Raw genomic sequence first — 22791 nt, 5'->3', positions numbered from 1 at the left:
GAGAAATGGACAAAAGGGAAATAACAGGTCACTAAGCATTCGTATCAAAAATACCACAGGCTACAGGCCTTCAATCCTCCTCGTTAAGCCACCAAAAGGGTGAAGAAGGGAGTGTTGGCCTTCAGCACCTTAGCTGGCATATGATTTACCCTACAGGAAAATCCTTTGAAGATATCCAGGAGGCCCTTTCTATTTTTGAGAAGCAGAATTTGACACTGACATTAGTGCCAGTGGCAGCACAGCCCTCTTGGGGCCCTGAAAGTCAAATGCATCCTAGAATGACATTAATTTGAATTAACTATCAGCTTCTATACAGCTGTTAAACTCTGCACATGAGCTCTTCTGTAGATGAGAAGTTCAAGCCAGGGTTAAGGGTGAATTTGCAATGTAAAATGTGACTATACTGATAATGATTTTTTAGCAGAGAGCTATAAATTTGAAAACAGACCCCGGAGTGATAATGGAAAAGGAAGGGCAATATTGAGTATTTGAACCAGATGCCTTGATTCTAATGTCAGAGATTCAGTTCACAGGGACTCCAGAACAACAGCCATAAACATGAGAGACAATAACTGAGAGGTGTCTTTCACTAAAAGATGTTTTTGTTGATGAACGAAGGGGTCCTTTAACTACGCACGATTATGTCTGCTGTATTCCTGTGGAAAAATCATCTTGACTTCTTTACTGAGCTATTTCTCACTAAAATCCTCAGTAAAAGAAGAATCTCAGAGATTTCATTTTATTCCAGCTAACAATACCACACTTAGCTGCAGTGGAGACTCTGGTATTGAATTACCCTTCACCATTCAGCCTCTTAATTGAAATTTGTCATTCTAACAACCCCAGAACACATTCAGCAGTTTCACTATCATCTACTATAATTCTGAGGCTGACAGAGGAAACATGGCAGAGAAACACAAGGGCTCAATTTTAAATTGGCTAAAATAAAGTTTATTTTACTGTTACAATATATAATCTTTTATTAACACAACTCACGAGGTGTTTACAAAATAATCTCATTTTCTGCTGCATTTTAAACACTACTTTTATACAAACTATAAAGGTAAAATAGGAGTTTGTAGCTAAAAAGGCTTTTTGTTACATATTTAGAAGCATCATGAGAGTTACTTCAAACAAAACTTTTTTCTTATGGTGCCACCTTCACAGACAAAATGATGTTTATTGTAAAGACCTGAGGGAGGATTCATGAAAGCTTTCTTTAGAAAAGGATGCCAGTCCTCTTTGGCTGACAGTGAACAAACACATTTGAGCCCTTGCAGCCAGGAGGGCCAATGGAATCTGGGAGTGCTTTGGGAAGAGTGTGGCCCCAGGTCAAGGGAAGTGATCCCACCCCTCTACTCAGCCCTGACAAGGCCACATCTGAAGTGCTGTGCCCAGTTCTGGGATCCTCAGTGCAAGAAGGACAAGGAGCTCCAGGAGAGGGTCCAGCAGAGGCCACAAGGGCTTGCTCTGCTCCTTAGGGACACTTAAAACGTCCCTCTCTGCTCCTGGCAATGTCCCCTGCATGCCTGACTGGCTGCCAAGGGCTACCAGGTCTGGATGGAGCTTGGGGCTGCTGCTCAGGCGTCCCCAAGCTCCAGAACCCCTGCACAGCTCAGTCAAACCCTCACCCCCCCTGCACTTAGCTCAGTTGCTGCTGCTGCCTCACCAGCTGACTGAAAGAAAGAAAGGGGGACTGAAAGAAGAAATTCTTTACACTGAGGGTGGCAGAGCACTGAACAGGCTGCCCAAGGAGGGTGTGGAGTCTCCCTCTCTGGAGACATTCCAAACCCACCTGGACCCATTCCTGTGCCTCCTGCTCTGGGTGACCCTGCCTTGGCAGAGAGGTTGGACTGGATGATCTCCAGAGGCCTGTCCAACCCTAACAAGTCTATGGTTCTGTAACTTAGGTGCTTTGAAATGCCTTACAAAGGAATCTCTTCCCTTTCCCTGCACTGACTGTAGGGGAGGGAAGGAGCCTGGTGCCTAATGGAAGCTTTCATGAATCCCCACACTGATGACCCACTCTGCAGCATGAGCATAACACACAGAGCCCTCTGGTCCTTAATGTTGCACAAATGCTTCTTCAAACAGAAGAAAATTTGAAGTGTTACAGTTGTCACCAAACCTAATTTTAACATGTTAAAATTAAAGTCACCTAATGTCCTCTGTGAATCTGGTAGTAACAGGCAGGTATTACATTATTTGACCCTGATCTCCACTACAATGCACTAAAACACATTAAAAAGAGTGGAAAAAGTGACCATTTTCACAGCTGCTGGAGAGGTATGTGCTAAAGTGAATGGATTTATGTGTCTGACAGTCAAGACAAGTCAGTTGACAGATTTTACATGATGGCAGATTGACAGTGATTATATACAGCAAGCAGGTAGAAAGAGGTGCTACTTTGATTTTTTTTCCATGCATAGTTTAACCAGCTTACAGCCAGCTCATCTCCATTCAGACTAGAGATGCATGATCCACCATTTGGTATAAGCCAAACTACCAGCAAATATATTTCCAGTGCAAACAAAATTGTCTTTCTTCAAGAAAAACAACAAATTTAATGCTACTTCTCAAAAAACAATGCTTATGCTGCATTATTTCCTACCTATTTTGGTCTGCATTTCTGAAGTTTCCTTCCTCTCCCCAAATCACATCCAAAGACAAATGATCACAGTATATTTTTTTTTAGGCAAATGACTGTCTCTTCCCCAAAACAAATTATACTGCTCACTGAAGACCATCCCTGAGAGCACTGTTCTAGCTAGACACTTAGACAGCCAGAGAAATCTCAGAGCTTAGAGGAAAAAAAGGCTGTTCACCCTGTGAAATCTTGTGGTTTTAGAAAGTAAAAAAAATTAGCTACTTGGAGCATTTAATTTCCCTGAGCTGAGTGAAATTTGAAGACAGTAATCAGTAACATGAAGCATAGCAACATCTACAGCTGTACTTGGAGAAGCTGCAATTTTTTACAGTGGTGAAGTCAGATGTTACATTACAAGCACACAGCAGTGAGTGGTGGTTCCTTTCACTCGCTTCCTGCCACAGGAAGTGCGACGGCTTCTTTGCTGAGAAACAGCACTGAAGAAGCTCCATGACTTCAGAATCCTTTGCCTTCTGATATTCCAGACACCTTTAGGTTAGTGGAGACACCACCAGGCCATAGTGCAGTACAAGTAGACCATCCTAGAGAGAAGAGAAAGAAGCTGTCTCATAATAGCACCTTCCCTTCTTCCCGAGGCATTTCTGCCAGCAGCTGGTACAATTGCTGCATGGCAGGACCCCAGGCACAACCTCACCAGTTTGTACTGTGTCACTTCCATATGGAGAATGCAAATTTTGAAGTATCAAGGCAAATAATTGTATTCCCCTCTCCTCTTTGACATGGAAAAGTGTGTTAAAAAAAAGATAAAATCTGGTAGTGCTTTTATAATAAAGTTATAATGGCATTATCAGGCTCTTGTTTACAAGTCGTGCTGATTTCCACATTGCATTGTGGAGCAGAAAAAAATGTAATCCACTAAGCAGTTCTAGAAAGTGCTGCCAAAAGTTGTAGCACAAGAGTCCAGACTACTACTATATACATTTATTAAGTAATAAATGTATTGGATTAAAAAAACTCCAAATGAAAAACTATTAGTTTATTAACTCATGTTTCTCCTCTTCAAAGACTGCTTGACATAATAAAAAATCCCTTCACCTGTGAAACAGGACACTTCTAAACCATTAGTCTTACTTATGTCACTTAAATCACAAGCAGCTGCTGAAAGGCCTAGCACTCAGTCTGCTTCCACCACAGAGCCACTGGGAATCTGACATTGCATTACACCTATTTATATGGACAGACTTTAAAGAAAGTTCTTTTGTGAAGAGAGAACTACATTAATACCAACTGACATGTACTATATTTTGCTTCAGATGTTTTTACCTGTTAAGACACAGGCTGTAAGATAATGTATTACTATCAACTCACTAACTTTTCTTCATCTTCCTGCCCTGGTAATAACCAGGAACTCATTGCTAACTCCTGAAAGGATACAGGAGCTTTAACTCACTAGGTGACTAGCATAAATTGGGATAGCAGCATTGCAAGGCAGAACAGGTTCTAAGAGCTTACTCAGGAACCTCTTGGCACATGAAAATGTTGTTATACCTTCCCAAAGGTACTTATTCCTTGTGCCCATTAGTTCCTTCAAAAGAGTAAATAAGACACATTCAAAACTTTATTTTTGGAAAAAAATTGTGGTCAAAACCAGTTTTTCCTCTATTTTCCAGTTTCTTAAAGGAAATAAATATTTATAGAAGAAGAAAATGCTACAATGTATTCTTTGATAAATAATTTTGAAATGGTACATTTGGCAGTAGGACATTTAAAGGAAATAGCCCTGTTAAACCTGAGGCCAAAACCACTGCAATTCCTTCTCTGCAAAGAGAAGCTGAGAGTTATCCCAGTACTGGAACTTCTTACTCAGTAATTATTCACTTGTAAAGGATTACACATTTCTATCTATGTTCAGCTGCTTTCTCTAGATACTGTTATTTAAAGGAAGTCCAAACAGAGAATGAGCTCTCACCGCCCATTACAAATCTCAAGGCTAACTCAGACAGGCACAAAAGAAAAGCAAAGCTCTCCAGTGTCTTTTGACACACATTTGTGACCCTGACCTAAAAAAAATGCAAAGGATCCCACCTGTTACACCCAACTATAAATTTTAGAGTGGAACTGACAGCCCAAAACATCAGAGCATACACCCCTTTTGATGTTCTAAGAGCAGCAGCAACAAGAAGTGCCCCACTTTCCAAATTCAATAACCCCATTGCAAAGAGTAAAACACTTCCAAAGGAAATGTGTGGTAGAAGGTCACAGCAATTAAATTAGAGCACAGTTCTTCCTGCCTAGCTCAGGAGACCAAAAAAACAGCACAACAGCATTGGGTTACAAAAAGGTGAGAGCTACAAAGAGACCATTATAATCTGCCAAACCTCTGTGCCAAGGGCCAAGGACATCAAGGAAGCTACTCCTTTTAGCTTTTCCCATGTGTGAGCTCATTATATCCATCAGTGATGCAGAACTCTGAGAGGGCCCAGTTTTAGACAAGTGAAAATAAGCAGCAGCTTGGATCAGGTTGCATTTGTGCAGCAGAGGGCAGGAAGGTACAACTGGGAAGAAGTTATATTCCCATTTAGTTAATAACAAGATTCCTTTCTTAGCTACTTGATCAAACTCATAATTACAGGCAGATCTCAATGCCTGGTGACAAAATGGAGCCTTTAAAAATCTCTGTAAGTGTCTTTGATCACTCCTTGCAGTAAAGTCCACCAGTTTTACACAGTTTAAAATATTAAAAAATCAAAGTTGTTTGTTATTATATAAATTCTGTCAGTGAGGTTTTTATGTTTTTGCCCTAAACAGAGCTAGAAATCCTACTTTCAGCTAATTAGGAAGATTTAACCAACCACCCAGTTTCAGAAATGTCAAAGTATCTTGACATCTACAAGATTAAACAAGATTTATTCCTGATTCTTTTTTAGCCTTCTATCAACTATCAGAAATGAACATGCTATTTGCTTACATTCAACCACTAAAATTAGTTGCCTATTTACTCCAATTAAAACAACCCAAATAGGTTACTATGGGATCAGTGTCAGGAATATTTATTTTATGTTCAGATCACATTTGGTCTTCCCACACTTGTTGGAAAGGCAGAAATCTATCCAGAAGAGCTAAAATCCAGCTTGCACCTTCAGGAGACTTTCATTTACTCAGGGTCTAAGGCATCATTACACAGTGCTATGCTAGTCAGTAGGGAAAAAAAAGAAAAGAAATACAACACCCAAAATCTTCACAAACAAATCTTAAGAACCATTCAATGTAAGTAAAAGCCACTAAGAGCACCACAGTGATTATGGTTCAGAACAACAAATCAAACAGAACACATGTGATGCTGCAAATGCTACCAAAGAATGAACGTTAAAATTCATATATTTGCCAAAGAGAAACTTATCTGCATTTTTATAATCACTTTTCCCAGCAAAAAGAATAACTGCTGACATGAATGAACTTGCAAGTGAAAAATGTGACTCAGAATAGCAGCTATTTTTCTCCTCTAACAGTGGTTGTACTCATCTATATAAAAGAGCCCAATGTTTATTCCTTCAAATGACTTTCTGTTGCAGAAGTAGTTACTGAAGCTTTTTTCTTTGCATGAAGCATCTACAATGAACCTCAGAAACCTGTAAATGACAACAGTAGTATTGAACAGTGTCTCAGCATTCTGGGGGACATTCCAAGCTCCAGCACTGATTTGGAAAGGCTGGGAAGTTACAAAGGCACAAGATGCCCTTGGAGTTTAATGTAAAATTCATCAAATGTTCCTCTGTACTTGTAGTTTCACTGGCCAGGACAACTGTACCCTTTACTGAATTTCAGATTCTGGAGAGAAACTAACAACCCTCACCATTTTATACTTGACCCATTCGTTGGGATTTTTTTCATGGCTAATTATCTAAAAATATTTTCCAAGGTTTTTTTAATTGTAGAAATGCATCCTCTTGATTTCTAAAAAAATATTATGTTAGACTAAAAGACATGAAAATGTCACAATTATTTCAATATCAAAAAAGAAGGAACATTACTACTGTAACTATTTGGCATCCTTAGAGATCTTCTAGCAATATGAAGAGAAAATAAAGATGAACCTGGTCTTTCAAATTTCCTGTTGAAAGTGACAATGAAAGAACAAGACTTCACAGTAAGCCAAGATGTTTCTTTTCTATTTATTTGTCCAATAGAGAAGCCTTGAGAGAATTAACTGCTAGCATACTGATTTGGCAATAAATGAGATTTGAAACATCACTGGAGAATGCATCCCAAGGCAACTGCTCTCTTCGTGGAGCTGCTGACTGGTGCTTTACCACCAAACATCAATCAGGCAGACCCAGTTCTGACAAGAAATGAAACTGCTGCAGTATTCCTTCAAGTGCTCCCCCAAGAGCATTTCTCATATATGAAAAGCTTTCGTGCTAAGCTCAAGTCTAAAACCATACCTGTGACTGTATCCCTGGACTGATAAGTGTATCATCCCCTGCCATTTACTGAAGCTCTTAGCAGAGAGCACTTCCATCACTTTGTGCTGATTGCTGAATTTACTTGCAGTGACTCAGTGTCAGAAACAAGCTGGTTACGAGTACCCACTTCCCCCAGTTTCTATTCCCTGCTCCCCAAACTGGATTAGGTTATATTTTCATTTCTTCTTTATGCTATTATAAACCAGCTAAAACATCAGGTGTGGAATTTATTCCCTTCAACTGCAGAAACAGCACAAGCCTCACAGATTTTAATGTTTGCCAATATTAACATGAGCCAAACACCTCTGCTCTAACTCTGGGACCCCTTCTAGTGATTCAAATCAGCTACAAGTGATGCAAAGTCCAAGAGATCTCAAGTTCAGCTTTTTACTTCCTGCCTCCAATACAGAGGCCTTCCTGTGGCATATGAGAGCTCAGCAGGAATTTTAAATGTAAATGTTTGTGCATGTGTGTGCACAAACAAGTGGGGAGAGCTAATTTTGCTACTATTTTAGCCCTTCTGCTATCTCCTAGGATTGCTTTCCAAATAAAATACCAATCTAATCCTATTTCTTCCTATTGTATTAAATAGTAACTTTTCAGACTTCCAAGTTCAGATTAAGATGCAGTTTACCATATACCACAATTTTACATCTCTATCTAATGCTCCACTTGGCAGAATACTTCATTGTTTCTGCAGTACTTCTAAAATGGTGTGGTCCTTTAAAGATGCTTTGAAAAGATTCACAAAGAATTTATAAAAATGCTTTCTTATTCGCAAAGCCAGCAACACTAAAGACAGCAAGTTATCAACAAGAAATAGCTGGCCATACACTCCTGCTGTGACCAGAGCCAATACAATATGCATCAAGCATATTTACTGCATTCATTACCCTCTATCTGTGGTTTGTGTTTTTATAAGCAAGTTTATTCTCCTGACCCAGCCACAAGGATAGCCTTATTTGGGATTTGTCCTCTGATTTCCTGCAGAGATACAATTGCCAGAGAAGAAAAACAAGGAATGTTAATTGAAAGAATGGCTGGTACACTTTATCATTGGTAAGGTAGCAACTTGTTTTGGTGTGGGGGGGGGGGGAAACCCCAAAACAAAACTCAACACAAACCCCTCAAATCCAGAACATCACGAGACCAAGAAGAACATGGTGCACTTTGTCAACTCTACTTACAAGATAAAAATGATTTTGCATAAACTGGAGAGATTTTTCTTAGTGACTTCTTCAGACAAGCTGGTGCTACCTGAGGGCTTAAGAGAGGTCTTCTGTTTTGAAACAGAAAACCTGGAACAAAGCCCCAGCTGCCACATACCTGTACTGCACTCTCCCCTATGACCTGACGAATTTCCCTCAGTGTCTGGTAGTGCTCCAGCAGGTGATCACCACATATTATATCCACCTGGGAAAAAACACAAGCATGGTTAAGGCCAGCTTGCCTTTGGAGTAGCAAAACAGTATCCAAGCCCTTTCAATTTTATTAGCAGAGTTCAATGCTAGCATGTTAGACACTAAAGCCATCTTTACCTCTGTTGTCCAAATGTATTTAACATTCACAGCACTACTGCACTGCCCTAAAGCCTTTCAAGGCCCTGACCTGGGCCCAGTGCTGAACAGAGAGGACAGTTTATTGTTTCACACAGTTTGGTGTGTCCACTGAAACAAGCTCTTTAGTAATAGCTGTGATGACTTTAATGGGAATTTAGAGCATGTATTAGAACAACTACACAAATATCTGTCATCATTCATCAGTTGCAAAAGAGGGAAACTTGTTTGTGCCACAAAAAAAAAAAGAGCCATTGCCACCCTCCTTATCTCAAGGGAGAAAACACCTGACTATTTCCACTTAATACTGGGGAAGAAGTGCCTTAATAGAAAGGAGCATCTTGGTGCATGCCATTGTCAGCAGTAACATGACAGTCCTCTTTCAGCATGCACTCAGTCAGTATTCCTGAGGTGCAGCTGCAGGGCATTCTCAGCAGTTCCATGCACTGTCCTCTATTGCAGCTGAACTCTGTCAGTGGTGCCTGCAATTCCATAGGAGGCACTTGTTTAGTAACTGCCCACAAAAGCAGTAATTTTGTGGAAAACACAAACCTTAATCAGGTATTTTGAATTCCTTGTCTTGATTATTAAGAAAAATAGGCTTCTCTATAAAGTTACCATGTATTTACAGTGTATAATGTAAATCAAGTCTCTAACATTCCAAGTTAGAGCAGCTAACACAGCAGCGTTTTTCTCTCAACTGGAGCTCACTTACATTTTCCTTATGAGCAATTTCTAGATAAGGAAATGAGAGTGCTCTCATCTATGAATCGACAAGACCTCAAAATTGAAGAGAAGAGCATTGACAATGAGCAGTGCCACAGCTTTCTGCAAGGGAACTGCCTAAGCTCTGCCCCTGCAGCAGTGGGAGCACACTGCAGTATCATGATGTATTGTTTGTGCTGCAGCTGTTCCACTCCCCCAGATTTATCTTCTTCTGCAGGCCGACCCATTACCTCTGTCTTGTTCTTCATGGAAAGATTTAGTAAGATTTGTGCTGGCAGACCACATTGTTCTGAGACTTGGGAATGCAGGAATTCTATTCCTCAGAGGTTCAAAAAGGACTAATTTACTGCATCACCTATACTGTATGAGAATGATGCAGAATACTCTCTTTGATTCTTAATGTGCAGAAGATGTAAACTGCTTAGCAGCACTTCTGCTTTTAGCTTCCAGGAATTAAAAATTTCTGTGGACATAATAGTAAATACTGATTAGCTATTGATCCATACATACTCATATAGTTAACATCAATATTTGATATATTTAACATAGTACTCAAAAAATGTGATTTCTTTTCCTTTTGGAAAACTGTCTGCAGTTCTCTCTGCTATCTTCCATGCATTTTTAACATTTACAGTTATTGCTGCAGGAAGACAAACATGACTGCTTTGCTTTCCAGACTTATGAGTTTAATTACTTTTGCTTGTAAGCTTACTTCTGCAATTTTTATAGCATAAGGCACTGAAAACTCAATCTTGCTCCCAATGAAACATATCACATAAATGTTTTATATGTTCTACAGAAATAGAAAATCTAATCTGTTTGACCAGTACAGGATGCAAATAGACAGTCACAGCTGCTGAGAATCTCTCAAAACAGAATTAGAATGCTTGTTTGAAAGTACACTGTTGTACCTGCTGCTGCTCCAGTTTCAAACAGCAGTCATTAAAGAGCCAGTGTCTAATAATAAATTGAGACAAGTTTCTCACATTTACTGTATTAGAGTTCACTGAATACCAAATGCTTAATCTCCTAATTCCAGACCCAAAGCCTGAAATTCTGCCTGCTAATTGTTATGCTAGCACTCCTTTTATAAGGACAAGAGAATAAAACATACAATGAAAAAATAAATCTCAGGTCAGTGCAAAAATAAGTTGTGAAATGTGTCTCAGAAGAATCCTTGTGTCATACAGGAATTTATATGTTCCATTACAAAAGAGGCACCAGCACCATCACTGCTATGAATTTACTAAAATTTCAAATGACTGGTAAAATTGAAGCCAACTACTAGTGATTGCCTGAGACAGCAGTAACTGCAGCGTGACATTTTGTTGAAAGGAAGCATGAAAGTGAATCTGCTGAATACTCAATCATTTCTGTTAAAATTCTTATTAAAATAAAGTAGGTTTTGCATTATGCCATTTCTTTTCTTTTGGTGACATGTCTGCTATTAGAGCTATTTCTCTAAAAGCCACCATAACAGACAATTATAAAATTCATGCTCACTAAGTAAGACAGATATAAAAAATAGAAAAAGTTCATGCAAAGGACACCTCACATAAGACTCATCCTAAGGGAGAATGTGGCCCAGAAAGCAGTAGGCTTCATCAATATTTTCTATGTCAACTCATACTACCCAGGGAAGGAAAACACAAAAGTTTTAGAGACTGACATGAGTATTTGAGCTAGTTATTTAAAAAGCTGTCAGAATTTCCCATTTCCTCTAGCTGTTGTTTACTTTCCAGAGGTCCTGGATGTTTTTAATCCAGGGTCCAATACTGGCATAAAGAAATTGCATCAACAACTACACTGTGTCTGAGCACAGAGTTCTTTCTCCCAGTGTCCCCCCAGACTGCAGTTCACACACTTTCAGGAATGCACATCTGGTAACAGAACATTTCTGTTCCATCAGCCACATTAATGAATTCCAAGCAGCTGAGCTGCAAGTCCTTCAGCAGCTTCTCTCATCCTTACAGAAGAAATAGCAGGAAGGAATGCTGCTGTTGCAGGAGGAGCTCAAAGGAAATCACACTCTAAAGAAAACTTCTGATGCCAAGGACAAGAATCTACTGGGTTCCAAATGCCACAACCTGTATTTAGTTCCTATCAGATGTTACCTACTTAGCTATTACTGGCAATTCCAGTTTCTAAAAAAATATTTTCACCCTCTCCCAGCAAATTCCAGCAAGAATATTCAAGAGAGACCTTGTGATTAGAAGTATACATAAACACATACAGAAAATTAGTTGTTGCCCAAAGGACAGAGTTCAAAACAAAGCATCAGAAAGAGGAAACTACTGTCTGCCACCTCTAGTGGTAGATAAAAATAAATGAAGCCTTAACCTTCAGATAAACTAGGGAATTTAAATCATAATCCATTTGCAAATGCAATTACAGAAGTCTGAAAGCAGTTTGAATTCTCAGAATAGAAAAAAAAGAACAATGGCAGTAGCTTCAAAACACTTTTTAGATTTCTATATATACTGCCAGATGGCTTATTTCACATTTTCATTAACCTAAATGCATTGCACTTGTGCAGGTCAATGAAGAAGGGCAAGTATTAGCTCAAATTCCACATGAAAAGATTAAGTCAGAGATGTCCAAGCAGAGCCAGGAGTTCAGGGGGTGAGTAAGGTACCTTCTATCACTTGGTCACCAAATGAGCTCTAACAGGGAATGACTGAAACATTCTCAAACAGGACTTTTGCAGACTGTCAAACTCAGCTGATATTCAGTAGGAACTGGCTGCACTCACAAAACAATCACACCCAGTGTCCTTACGAGAACGAAGCCAAAAATGCAATTGATATACTGAGGAGATAAAGGAAGAAACACTCTATGTCTTCCTTACAGTCAAATCTTTCCAAGTCCCAAGTTAAGACACAAGTCAACACTGTTGCAATAAATTTTCTGTAGATAAATGTAGTACTAAATGTAGAAACTTCCAAGATTCCCAAGGAAACGAAATTCTTGGACTCCAGTCCCATACTAAACACACCAAACTCAAGACATTTTATATAAAAATCAATTATTTTAGGTAATGAAGAGAGCTGGGAAATAAGACTAAAGAAGTAATATTAAAAGGAAGAGCTTGTTGTCCAAAGTTAGTATCAATTTCTTTTTTAACATACTTTGGGAAAGCTGACAGGAAATGAACCACTGCAGTCCTCAACACTTCCAAATTTCTAGAGCAAACTAAAAAAGCAGCAAAGAATCTTCTGCATTTAAATTCTTTGCACATATGGCTTGTAACCTAGTTCTCTAAATTTTTCTGCTTGTGATCATTCAGAATCAGGTTCTCCCTAATTTTGTTTTAGTTTATTAGTCATCCTGGGAAGCTGGACTAAGACATGATTCATTAGTCTTATTAATTAGGCTTATTAATCCTCAATGACATATCTGACATCTCTTTCACTTTCTGCATGTTTACCAACAAACCATCAGCTTCAGCTCTGTGTACTACCATGAGAAGCTAACAGCTCAGTACATTCACTCCTTTAATCTTAGTCCCCATATGACAAAGAAATGATCACTCAGGCAAGAAAGAAATACTTCCAGCTTCATTTCCTGAATTTCCATATTTTTTAAAGATAAGCCTAGATATCAAGACAACAGTCATGACTTGGGGCATAAAAATCAACTCAGGTTTCTAATGACCAAAAAAATACTTGCTGACAAAAAAAATGGGAGCGTATCATTTAAGATGAGAAAAAAAGGCAGCTAAGGCATCTGTTTGAAGAAGAAAGAAGATTTATCATTTCCTCCAAACAGGCAGGGCTTGCACAGAAGAGACCAAGGATTAGAACCAGCCAATGATTGTGCCTTACACCACAATGGCAAACTAGATACTAGCAGAGATAGGAGTGACAGGCTCAGCATCAAGAACATCTTGAGAAAGGACAGCTATGAAATCATCAGCTTTTGAGATTTAGTAACATTTAACTGTTTAACCAAGGGGATTGTACCTGTCTGGCAAAGTCCACGTAGAAAGTAACTAATGAGTGAAAAAATCTCAAGTTCTCTAACAGAACTTAAGAACTTAAGATCTAGATGATCTTAAGATTTTACAGTCTGGAAGACACCCAGCACACAGGCCCAGGGTGATTTTGAAAGATGGACACCTGCAGTTTCCAAGACAGATGCTCAGTGTTCCTGAAAATTGAGATTCTGATGTACTATTTAAGAAAATCCAAACAAACAAAACAATTCCTTCCCCTCAAATAAACAACAACTAAATAATGCAAGAAGTTTCTCCAGCCTCATTTTGAGGATACTTGTATTTGTTTAGAATATCAAGTCACCACCATGTAAAAGCTACAGACTCTCACTGAGAGGAAACCAGCAAATAAAAATACATTAATTCCTCTGCAGGATAAAAAATTTATATTTGATTTGCTTTGTCACCACTGGAAAGGTAAGCAGCACAATACTCATTACTGAGGCACACAGACATTCTGTATTGTCCCACAGTTACTGCTGTGTGGAAACAGCCCTAACTCCAAACCCAGCACTAAACTTCTACCATTTACCTATTCACAACAGCATCAGCTTGATCTTCCAGGAACTGACAGCTTTAAGAATTATTTACACACTACAGAACTCTTGCACTTTCCCAACTGAATAGCTGCTGAAATACACTGAAGAATTGGAAACTGGTTTTGACAAGCAGTTCCTCTCAAAATGGTTGAGAAATATGAAGCTAAATTCTTTTGTACCATATTCTGCTCCTTTGAATTCTTATTTGGAGGAAAGTGTCTGTATTTGCATTCATACACATTTCAACACATCCATCCATATCTTAGCCCTTGTTTGCCTTCAGTTAAATTTTACTATTATTCACCTTGCAGGAGCTTGCACCATGCCTTTGCATGCTCCCACATTCCCACTTTCCTGTCTAGTTTTACCTTTGAAACAGCAGAATCTCTTGGCTTTGAATTTCTTTCGCTGAAATTTTACAAGGCACTTTAGGAATTCTGTCCAGTTTGTACAATACTATGAAAATCTGAATAGGTTGCAAATGAGTTAGAAGAGTTGTTCCTTGCAGATCACAAAACTGAAAACAATTCATTTTTTAATCCTTACTGTATAAAAAAACTCTACTTTTAGAATCTAATGAACAATGGAAATGTCTGTCCAAAGCACAGACAACTTGGGACTGCTACAACAAGGATGTACCTGACAAGCAGGGTCTAGATCCATTTTTCTTCTGAGGAATTTCTCCACATGTCCAATTGTTGCCTCCCCAGAAACACGCACAAACTTCTTTTCCAAAGGCTGCACAGAACAAATAAAGATTTTAAGTTAAAGACTTTGGCACTAATCCCTCAGAAGCTCCAAACTCAAGCAGCAGCCCAGTAACAGGGAAACAGCTCACATTTTTGAACCCTTCTCTGATCTACCTGCAGATTACATCACAGGGAATGGACCAAATATGTATTAAGACTCCAGATGCTGTTAAAACATTTAAAAATTACTAAGCAACTGATTATTTTTAAATGTTTTAAACAGTCCTATGTTCTGTGTGGCCCAAAAACCCCAGGATAAACAAGGCAGAAAGAAGGGCAAATATGAGACAGAAAGGGTAGGAGGGGATACCGAAGATGAAAAAAGATTATGAAAAAAAAAAAGGGAAATATGAGGATAAAAAGAAGAAAAAATTGCTGGGTAGGTGTGATGTTATAAAACAATAGGTTTGAAATACACTGTAATAAAAGACTGGTTATTATTATTCTGATGAAAGCTTCAGCTGCACTCAGTATAAGAAAACCAAACTAAATTAAATATACTCAGGCTATAATTATTCCTGAAGTAAACTGTAAGACAAAAATTTAATCATATTTGTACCTTAAAATTCCCTGTGCCTTCATTAGCTCTGAAAAAACAAAAGAGTAAATAGTCAACATTGCTAAGATTGTAAGTTATTAATATCATCAAGCTCTTTATTATAACAATGACTTATTGATTTATGAGTCTTGCATATCCAACTTATTTTCCAAACTCAGGCTCTTCCTTTCATTAAATTGCTATGCATAAAATAATATTGGACTGAATTTATTTATCTTTTTCTCCTACCCTTTGTATTTCTGCTCAATTTTTCTTGTAAATTCAGCTATTTAGGATGTCAGGATTTCTCTACATAAAATGTGAATAAAACCCCGTGTAGCCTAAAGCCATTTTTAAACACAATGTAACACTAATTTTCATAGGAGTAGGCTGCAATATTGATGCTGCTTAAACCTTCATATTTCATGATCCTTGATATTTGGAACCTTAACAGTATCTAGGAAGTTACTGACAGAACTCACCCAACCACCTCAGGGGCTCCCTGGGCAAGATGCTGGCCTTCCAGGCTGTTCATATGACAATATTAATGCTAATGCTATCTAGGAACTCAGGAAAGCAGCATATGTTTCTCTGGAATGTGAAATGCATACAAACATGGCAGATAACCAAATTTCCAGCTGGCTTCAGCCAAGGTTCATTGATTTGCACAGCCTGAGCATGTGATCTATCATTGATCACTTATCTCCTTGTAGTACAATGTGTAAATTTCTCAATTAATTAAGGCCAATACACGACATTTCATTATTCTTGCATTGCATTAGCAAGTATGTATATATGAGAGAGGAAACACTGCAGTATTTTCATTGTGCTGGAGAGGGCAATAAATCAAACATTGCTAAAATCAGCTGACCATTTGCTATAGCAAGCAAATATAACACTTGTGCAGACCACACATTAACGTGGCACTTCAAGTTACTATGATTGAGAATCTCCACCTCTAAATATGTACCAGGTATCAGACAAAGCTAAGTAAATCTGTCACTAACTAAGAAACAAACATAAAAAAAGCTTTCCCACTACAGCTGTCATTTTCTTTGATACAGTTCCACAGCCACTGCTGTCCACATTATAGTTCATAGAGATACAATGTAGACAGTCAGACTTTCAAGGTAACAATTTCTTTTGGCTGGTCCAATCTATTCCAAGTTTTCTTTCTCCAAAATGCTTTATTAATCTCTCATTGCCAAGACAATCTCTTTGATTCTGACAATATAAATTATCAAAGGTTAAAAAAGTCACTAAAATAAAATACAAAGTAGATGGTTTTAAGCCATCATCTTCTATTTAGAAATATTCTGTGCATCCCTCCATATAAAAATATTAAAAAAAACCCCACAGTGGACAGTTCCATATCGTATAGATGATATTTACACAGTATTATCTGCTTTGCTGCCAATGCTGGACATTTAAAATAAAACTACCAAAAAACTAAATATAACAGACAGTTTCAAAAGTCATCTTGTTTCTCAGGCAGATACAAGTTTACCAGGTTTGAGGTCTAAAATGACTTCTGCAAGTCAGGCATGAAGAAAATGAAAATTGAAATTAAGGCAGGTATATGGATTCACAATTTTAAAAGTTTCTATTATTTGAAAGCCACTGAGTGCTTCCTGTGAGCACACCCAGGATTAACAGTGCTGCCACCCACAGGGATCAGGGACTGGAACAGACAGGGATTTCTCTGCTCAGTTTACTGAGACTGCATGACTTTGCTAAAAATAAAACACATCTACATTTTAAAACAATACTTCTTAGGAAGTATAGATCTTAAACATTTAATTATCTGCATCCTCTACCTGTGCATAGCTGGCTGTCACTATCGCACTGTAAGTTAAAGCTGGCTCCCCACTACTATTTGAGATGGAAGAAATACACATTTAATGAAAACTAAGAGGCAGTTAATGGTTCATCACATGCTAGCAGCACCCTCATGTCAGTCACTTGCTCTCACATTTGCCCACGACTCACCCAATAAACTCCAGAAGTATGGAAATGTCAAGTTCTGGTGGGATCCGGAACACTGAGCCCAGAACTTTTCGGGGTCTTCCTCTGCTCGGTGGAACTGGCTGTGGGACAGCTAAAATATTCAAGTAGCCAAAATGCAAAGATAACTTGAAATAAAAGCAGAATAAGATACTAGCATGCACTGAGCAAAACAGAATAGCTCACCAGGTAAAAAAGCCCATGCAATTAATCCTCTTTTTTTATTACTAATTTATTATCAGCTGTTCCTACATTCTATGCTGTGTACCTGAATCAGAATTTTAATAGCTTTCAGCTCAGCACTCTCCAGAGAGCTTTGTTTGATAGGAACAAAATAATTAGAACAGTCCCCCACTGTTCAGCAGACTTTGAAGCTCTCCTTTTTACTCCTTTGTAATGTCTATTACTTATTAACAGCCAGAAAATAACATGAAGGCACATTTTATATATATATTTCCTGGTTGTAAGCAAAATACGTAGTTTAAAATAATTCAGCCATGATCAGAGTTAAAGTGTTGCCAATTCATCAATTTTTATAATCTGAGATCTGTGGCAAGTTATAATTTCCAAATAACTAAGAATCCCATATTTCCAGTAGTACTTCCACCTTCAGTTGTGAACTAAAGAAGGCCCTTAAGAATAAAGGATATGGTAAGTATTTTCTTAACAGCGTTTCTTAAAGTGATTACAGCTCACCTGGTTTGGGCACTTCTAATCCTCTTTCTTTATAGAAGTCATGCATTTGTTTTTTCTCTCCTGAAAAAAATGCACAATACAGGTTGAAATGTTTCAGATGCTGAGGATATCCATTCTCATTGACCAATTTTCAATGGTTAGAGCAGCAAAAACTTTCCAAGTTTCTACAGACCTTCACCAGCACTAGTATTTCATGAGGCTGAGATACTTAAGAAACACAGACTGAAATTTTGTTAGTAAAAACTGGGAGAAAATCAGAGAAACTGGCCATAAATAATACTGAAGTAGCTGCAAGAACTAATATCCTTCTGGCTGTCATGCCTTGTGACATGACACAGTATTTTATAACCTGTTCACATAGAGCATAGTACTTTTTATACTATATTTATATATACGCATATATTTTTATATATGCATATATTTTTTACATATATGCTCATAGTATTGCTTTACAAAGCAACACCATCTATAGTCCATACATATCCACTGGATTGTGTATTTCACTCAGCCTATCCAGGGGGACTGTGGAGGATCATTGGCCCCCAAAGTTGAAAATAAATTAGATAAGACAGTAAACACATCTAAAATCAGACAAGTAAACATGGCAATGAGGAAAAAAATAAAAGTATTTGAGAGAATCAGTCTTGGCATTTTTTTCTACTGAGCCAAGTGAACATTTTACACAATGATATGATATGGTTCTACTAAAATTAGAGGAACAAATTGTGAAATATTATCTGCATGTTTATCTGGATACAGTGACAGCTGTGTTTCATGAAATAAGGTACACACCACTACCTCAATAGCATTTAGCAGCCAGAAAGATGCCAGCTGTCAGTTAATTCATTACAACTTATAACCAAACATCACAGAACTATTTTGAAGAGTCCAGAGTAGAAACAAGGCTTTGAATTAGTCTGTTTTCTATTCTTTTCAATCCCTAGATAGTAATATTACAGAGAAAGGGACTTACTTTCCTCCAGATTGACAACTAATTTATAGACTATATCTTGCAGTTGTCGGTCCAGTCTATGAAATAGGAAACAAACAAACAAAAAAAAAAGAGTCTTTGGTGCAAGACAAAATGGTTTTAGTAAACTGTAACAAAGATGCCAAATATAACATTGAAATGGGATGTACATGGAGTGACAGCACCACCCTTCATGAACACCTCAAGAAACTAAAACTTAATTTTTTAAGTTAATAAATACACCATGCCAAAAAGTCTTCATCTTAAAAGGAAATCAAACCAAATAGTTAAGTGTTTGTATCACCAGTAACACTGAGCAAATGCATGAAAATACCCAGGGCAGGGGTAAAAAACCCTAGAAATGGATACAAACTAGATGAAACAATAAAGAAAGTCTTTTTATCTTGAGGTGAAACTCATACTAGTGAAGAACACAATGTGTTTCTTGTAACCATTCCTTTGTTTAAAATAGGAAAGCACTACGAGTCTGTAGAACAAAACATTTAAAAGCAAGTAGCAAATCTATAAGAATAGGACAAATTTATTACCTGATATTATAGAGGGGCTGTGTCTGATGTACAACAATATTGCACTTTGGGCATCTGTTGCTATAGTAGAAGTGTCTCACGATGCAGCTTTTACAAACTGTAAAGAAAAGAAACCCCACAGGAGTCACATGTCCTTCACACAGTGCCATCTGCTCAGGCAGAAGGGGTAAATACATCCAGACTTGCCATACAAAATTTGTCAGAGACAAAATGAAGTCACTGAACACTCCTAATCCAATGGATGCATGGGTGAGAGTTCAATGTGCATGCAGAACATGAGCAGGGCTAAGGCAGAATATTGACAACTGAAAAGCACCCTACAAACACTTTCAGTAGAAACAAGGTAAGAAATCATAACTCTGCCACTTTCATTGTGTTTTACAAGTCCTTTAAAAACCTGGAAAAATGCTATTAAGTGGAAATACCTAGAATAAATAACATACTATCAAGTCAGCTCCCCATTTGCCTGAACAGAGGAAACTTTTCTGTAACATTTACCAGGAGAATTCTAAGACACCACCACAGCTGCATTTCCACCTCTATGCTGTCCTTATTAACAGTTGTGCCTCTTTGTAAATTGCAAACTGTGCTGAATACTTCATGCTATAGAACAAACTAGTGAGTAGTGCTCCAAAAAAGGGGGGAAAAAAAGAGAGAGAGAGAAAGTTTTCCATCTATGCAGCGTGAATGTTTGGGAGATCTAGTAAAGCAGGATTCTCGGATTCAGGTATGAACATGGGTGTGGCTAAAGAGTCAGCCTCACAGAAGGTGTTTTATTAGTTTGGAGAGAAAACAGTTCTTTAGCACTGGGAAAATTGTTGGCTCTAGGATCCAGGGGGAAAAATAACAAGACAAGCACATTGAAATCAGTTATTTATTTCCCACCTGCTTCCATTCATCAGATTATGGACAAACTGTGCCAAGGGTGCAGACCACTGTTTCTGTACCTGAACTGGTACTTCCACAGGAGCTTATGGGGTTTTGTGAATTTACACAAGCTCACATCAGCAACAGTTTAGGAAACTTTCCAGTCCATTAAAAGCAAAGCCACTCAACTTTCTTTTCTCAGTTATACACTCAAATTCCCGGAGCCCACTTAAAAAAAAAAAAAAAGAAAATATATGTAGTAGCTCTGCTTTTGTTTTACTTGGGCTTTATCTTCTCCTACATCATCTTCCTTCTTAATATGGAAAGTTGACTTCGTGATTGATTGATTTAATAACTTTCTGATGCTTAAAATACCCACAAATATGTCTTGCTTAAGAACAGAATAAACACAACAAACGTTCAGTTTGAACAGATAATTATTTTTCTGAACTCAGAACATTTCAACAGCTGGATTGGTCTAAATTTACAACTAAACCCTTAGGCAGACAATACCAACAGATACTTACAGGTGTGCAGACATTCTGTAATAGTTGTAGCATCGATAAAGTAACCTTTGCAGATGGAACACAGGATGTAGGGGGTCAGCTCTGCGAGGTTTATCATACGCTGCAAACAAAAATTGGTGAGTTTGAATACACAGTCTAAGCCATGAAATTCCTTGATTGCAGCTTCCAAAATACCACAACCTTACAACCATGGGAAAAAATGGGATCAGTGTGTTAGAGGAATGGGTTTTCCGAACAGATCAGTTGCTTCTCATGTAGAGCTCATTTTTTAAAGACTTTTACCTAGTCTTCTAAATTGAGCTTTTTGACAGCAGTAATCCAATCTGTTTCATGAATCTTACCTAAAAAGAAAACTTTAAACAATCAATCATTTTGCGAAAAGTTTTTTTGGATAAACCCTTTTAACAAAATATCACATAGCCAGCAACCTTGAAGTGGGCATGGGTGGCAAACATCATTATTTGAAAATGCTCAGCAATGCTCAGCTGGAGTCCCAAATCAAGATATAGAGAGAGTTTGTATGACAAGAGACAGTCATCTCTTGTTTGTACACACAGTTATAAAATATACAATACACATAGAAGCAAAGGCTGAAATTTCACTGCTTTGAATCCTGGTCATGAAGAACATTTACCAGAAACGCACACAAGTAGTTCCACAACAGCTTTCCTCACTGAATAACACTATTTCAAAAAAGAACAAATTTCTTCAATAGCGCCGATCTGAGATGTGTCTGAAAGAGGTGACACATTAGATTCTTACGTTTCCTCTCGTCTCAAAGCCCGACTAAAGGGCTTTCTTTCCCTCAATAGCACCATTCATTTCGCCCACGTGCCACCGTCTACCACCCTCCCAGCCACGCCGAGAGTTTGTAAGGGCTTCACTTAAATGAGACAGATGAAGTGAACTCGGGTAATAATAAAATAAATATTACAATAATAATAATAATTTTTTAAAAGTAAAAATAATAAAAAGTCCATTATCACACGCGGGGCACGCCGGGAGCAGGGCCTGGCGTGCCCCGGGCACCCTCCCGCCCCTTTACCTCCCGGTCGTCGTCCGAGTCGAGCTCCCCATCATCCGTTCCGAACCGAGCCCTGGTGTCGCCCTCCATCTCCTCCTCCTCCTCCTCCACCTCTTCTTCCTCGTCGTCTTCGTCGTCGTCGTCCTCATCGCCGCTGGACTCCGAGCGACCCCGCTCAAACTCGAAGGGATGGGAGCGCGACCCCGAGCAGCTGGGGGCCCCCTCCATATCCCGGTCCTCATCGGCCGGGCCCAGGCCCTGGCCCTGGCCCGCTCCATCCCCGCCCGACAGCGCCGGGACCCCGGATCCGGTGTCTCCCTCCATGTCCACGGACCGGGGCTGGCACGGGTCGGTCCGCGGCCCGGGGCGCCTGCGTGGAACGCCGCGGGGCACGCTGGGAAATGTAGTTCTGAAGAGCGCACCGCTGCGCTACCGCACGTGCGCTGAGCCGCAACCGGTTTCTATTTATAACTCCACATTTTTGGGTTTTTTTTTCCCTTAATTTTTCCCCCCAAGCGACTCGCCAATGAACGCTTAATTTTTCCCGAAAGACTCAATCACACAATACCAGTTTCATTCAAAATAAGGTTTTAATTCTGTAACATAATTAAATTGCTTGGGTTGGAAGGGACCTTAGAAATGATCTACTTCCAACAGCCTGCCATGGGCAGGGACACCTTCCACTGAAACAAATTCTTGAAAGCCCCATCCAACCTGTCCCGGAACAATTCCAGGGCTGGGGCATCCACAGCTTCTCTGGGCAACCTATGACAGTCCCTCACCACTCTCACAGTAAAGCATTTCTTCCTAATAACTTATCTAAACCTGCTTTCTGTCAGTTTAAAGTCATTCTCCCTTGCCCTGACACTACATGCCCTTGTCCAAAGTCCCTCTCCAGCTCTCTTGTAGCCCCTTTAGACACTGGAAGGTGCTGTAGCGTCTTCCTGAACTCTTTCATTCTCCAGGCTGAGCACCCCCAGTC

At 38.9% G+C, this 22791-nt stretch overlaps 1 protein-coding gene across 1 annotated transcript; it reads right to left on the bottom strand.

Annotated features, from left to right (window-relative positions):
• Positions 1-924: 924 nt before the first annotated feature.
• Positions 925-22192, bottom strand: PCGF6 (polycomb group ring finger 6). The gene is made up of 10 exons (XM_054637542.2): positions 21831-22192; positions 20786-20885; positions 19392-19488; positions 18847-18902; positions 17874-17933; positions 17163-17271; positions 15195-15222; positions 14526-14624; positions 8398-8484; positions 925-3189 (listed from the first exon to the last, which is right to left on the bottom strand). The coding sequence occupies exons 1-10, from the start codon at positions 22131-22133 to the stop codon at positions 3139-3141; spliced, it is 990 nt and encodes a 329-aa protein (XP_054493517.1). The 5' UTR covers positions 22134-22192; the 3' UTR covers positions 925-3138.
• Positions 22193-22791: the final 599 nt, after the last annotated feature.

This window comes from Agelaius phoeniceus, chromosome 9, assembly GCF_051311805.1.
Source record: "Agelaius phoeniceus isolate bAgePho1 chromosome 9, bAgePho1.hap1, whole genome shotgun sequence".
Taxonomy (NCBI): Eukaryota; Metazoa; Chordata; class Aves; order Passeriformes; family Icteridae; genus Agelaius; species Agelaius phoeniceus.
This window is presented reverse-complemented; position numbering and strand designations above follow the sequence as displayed.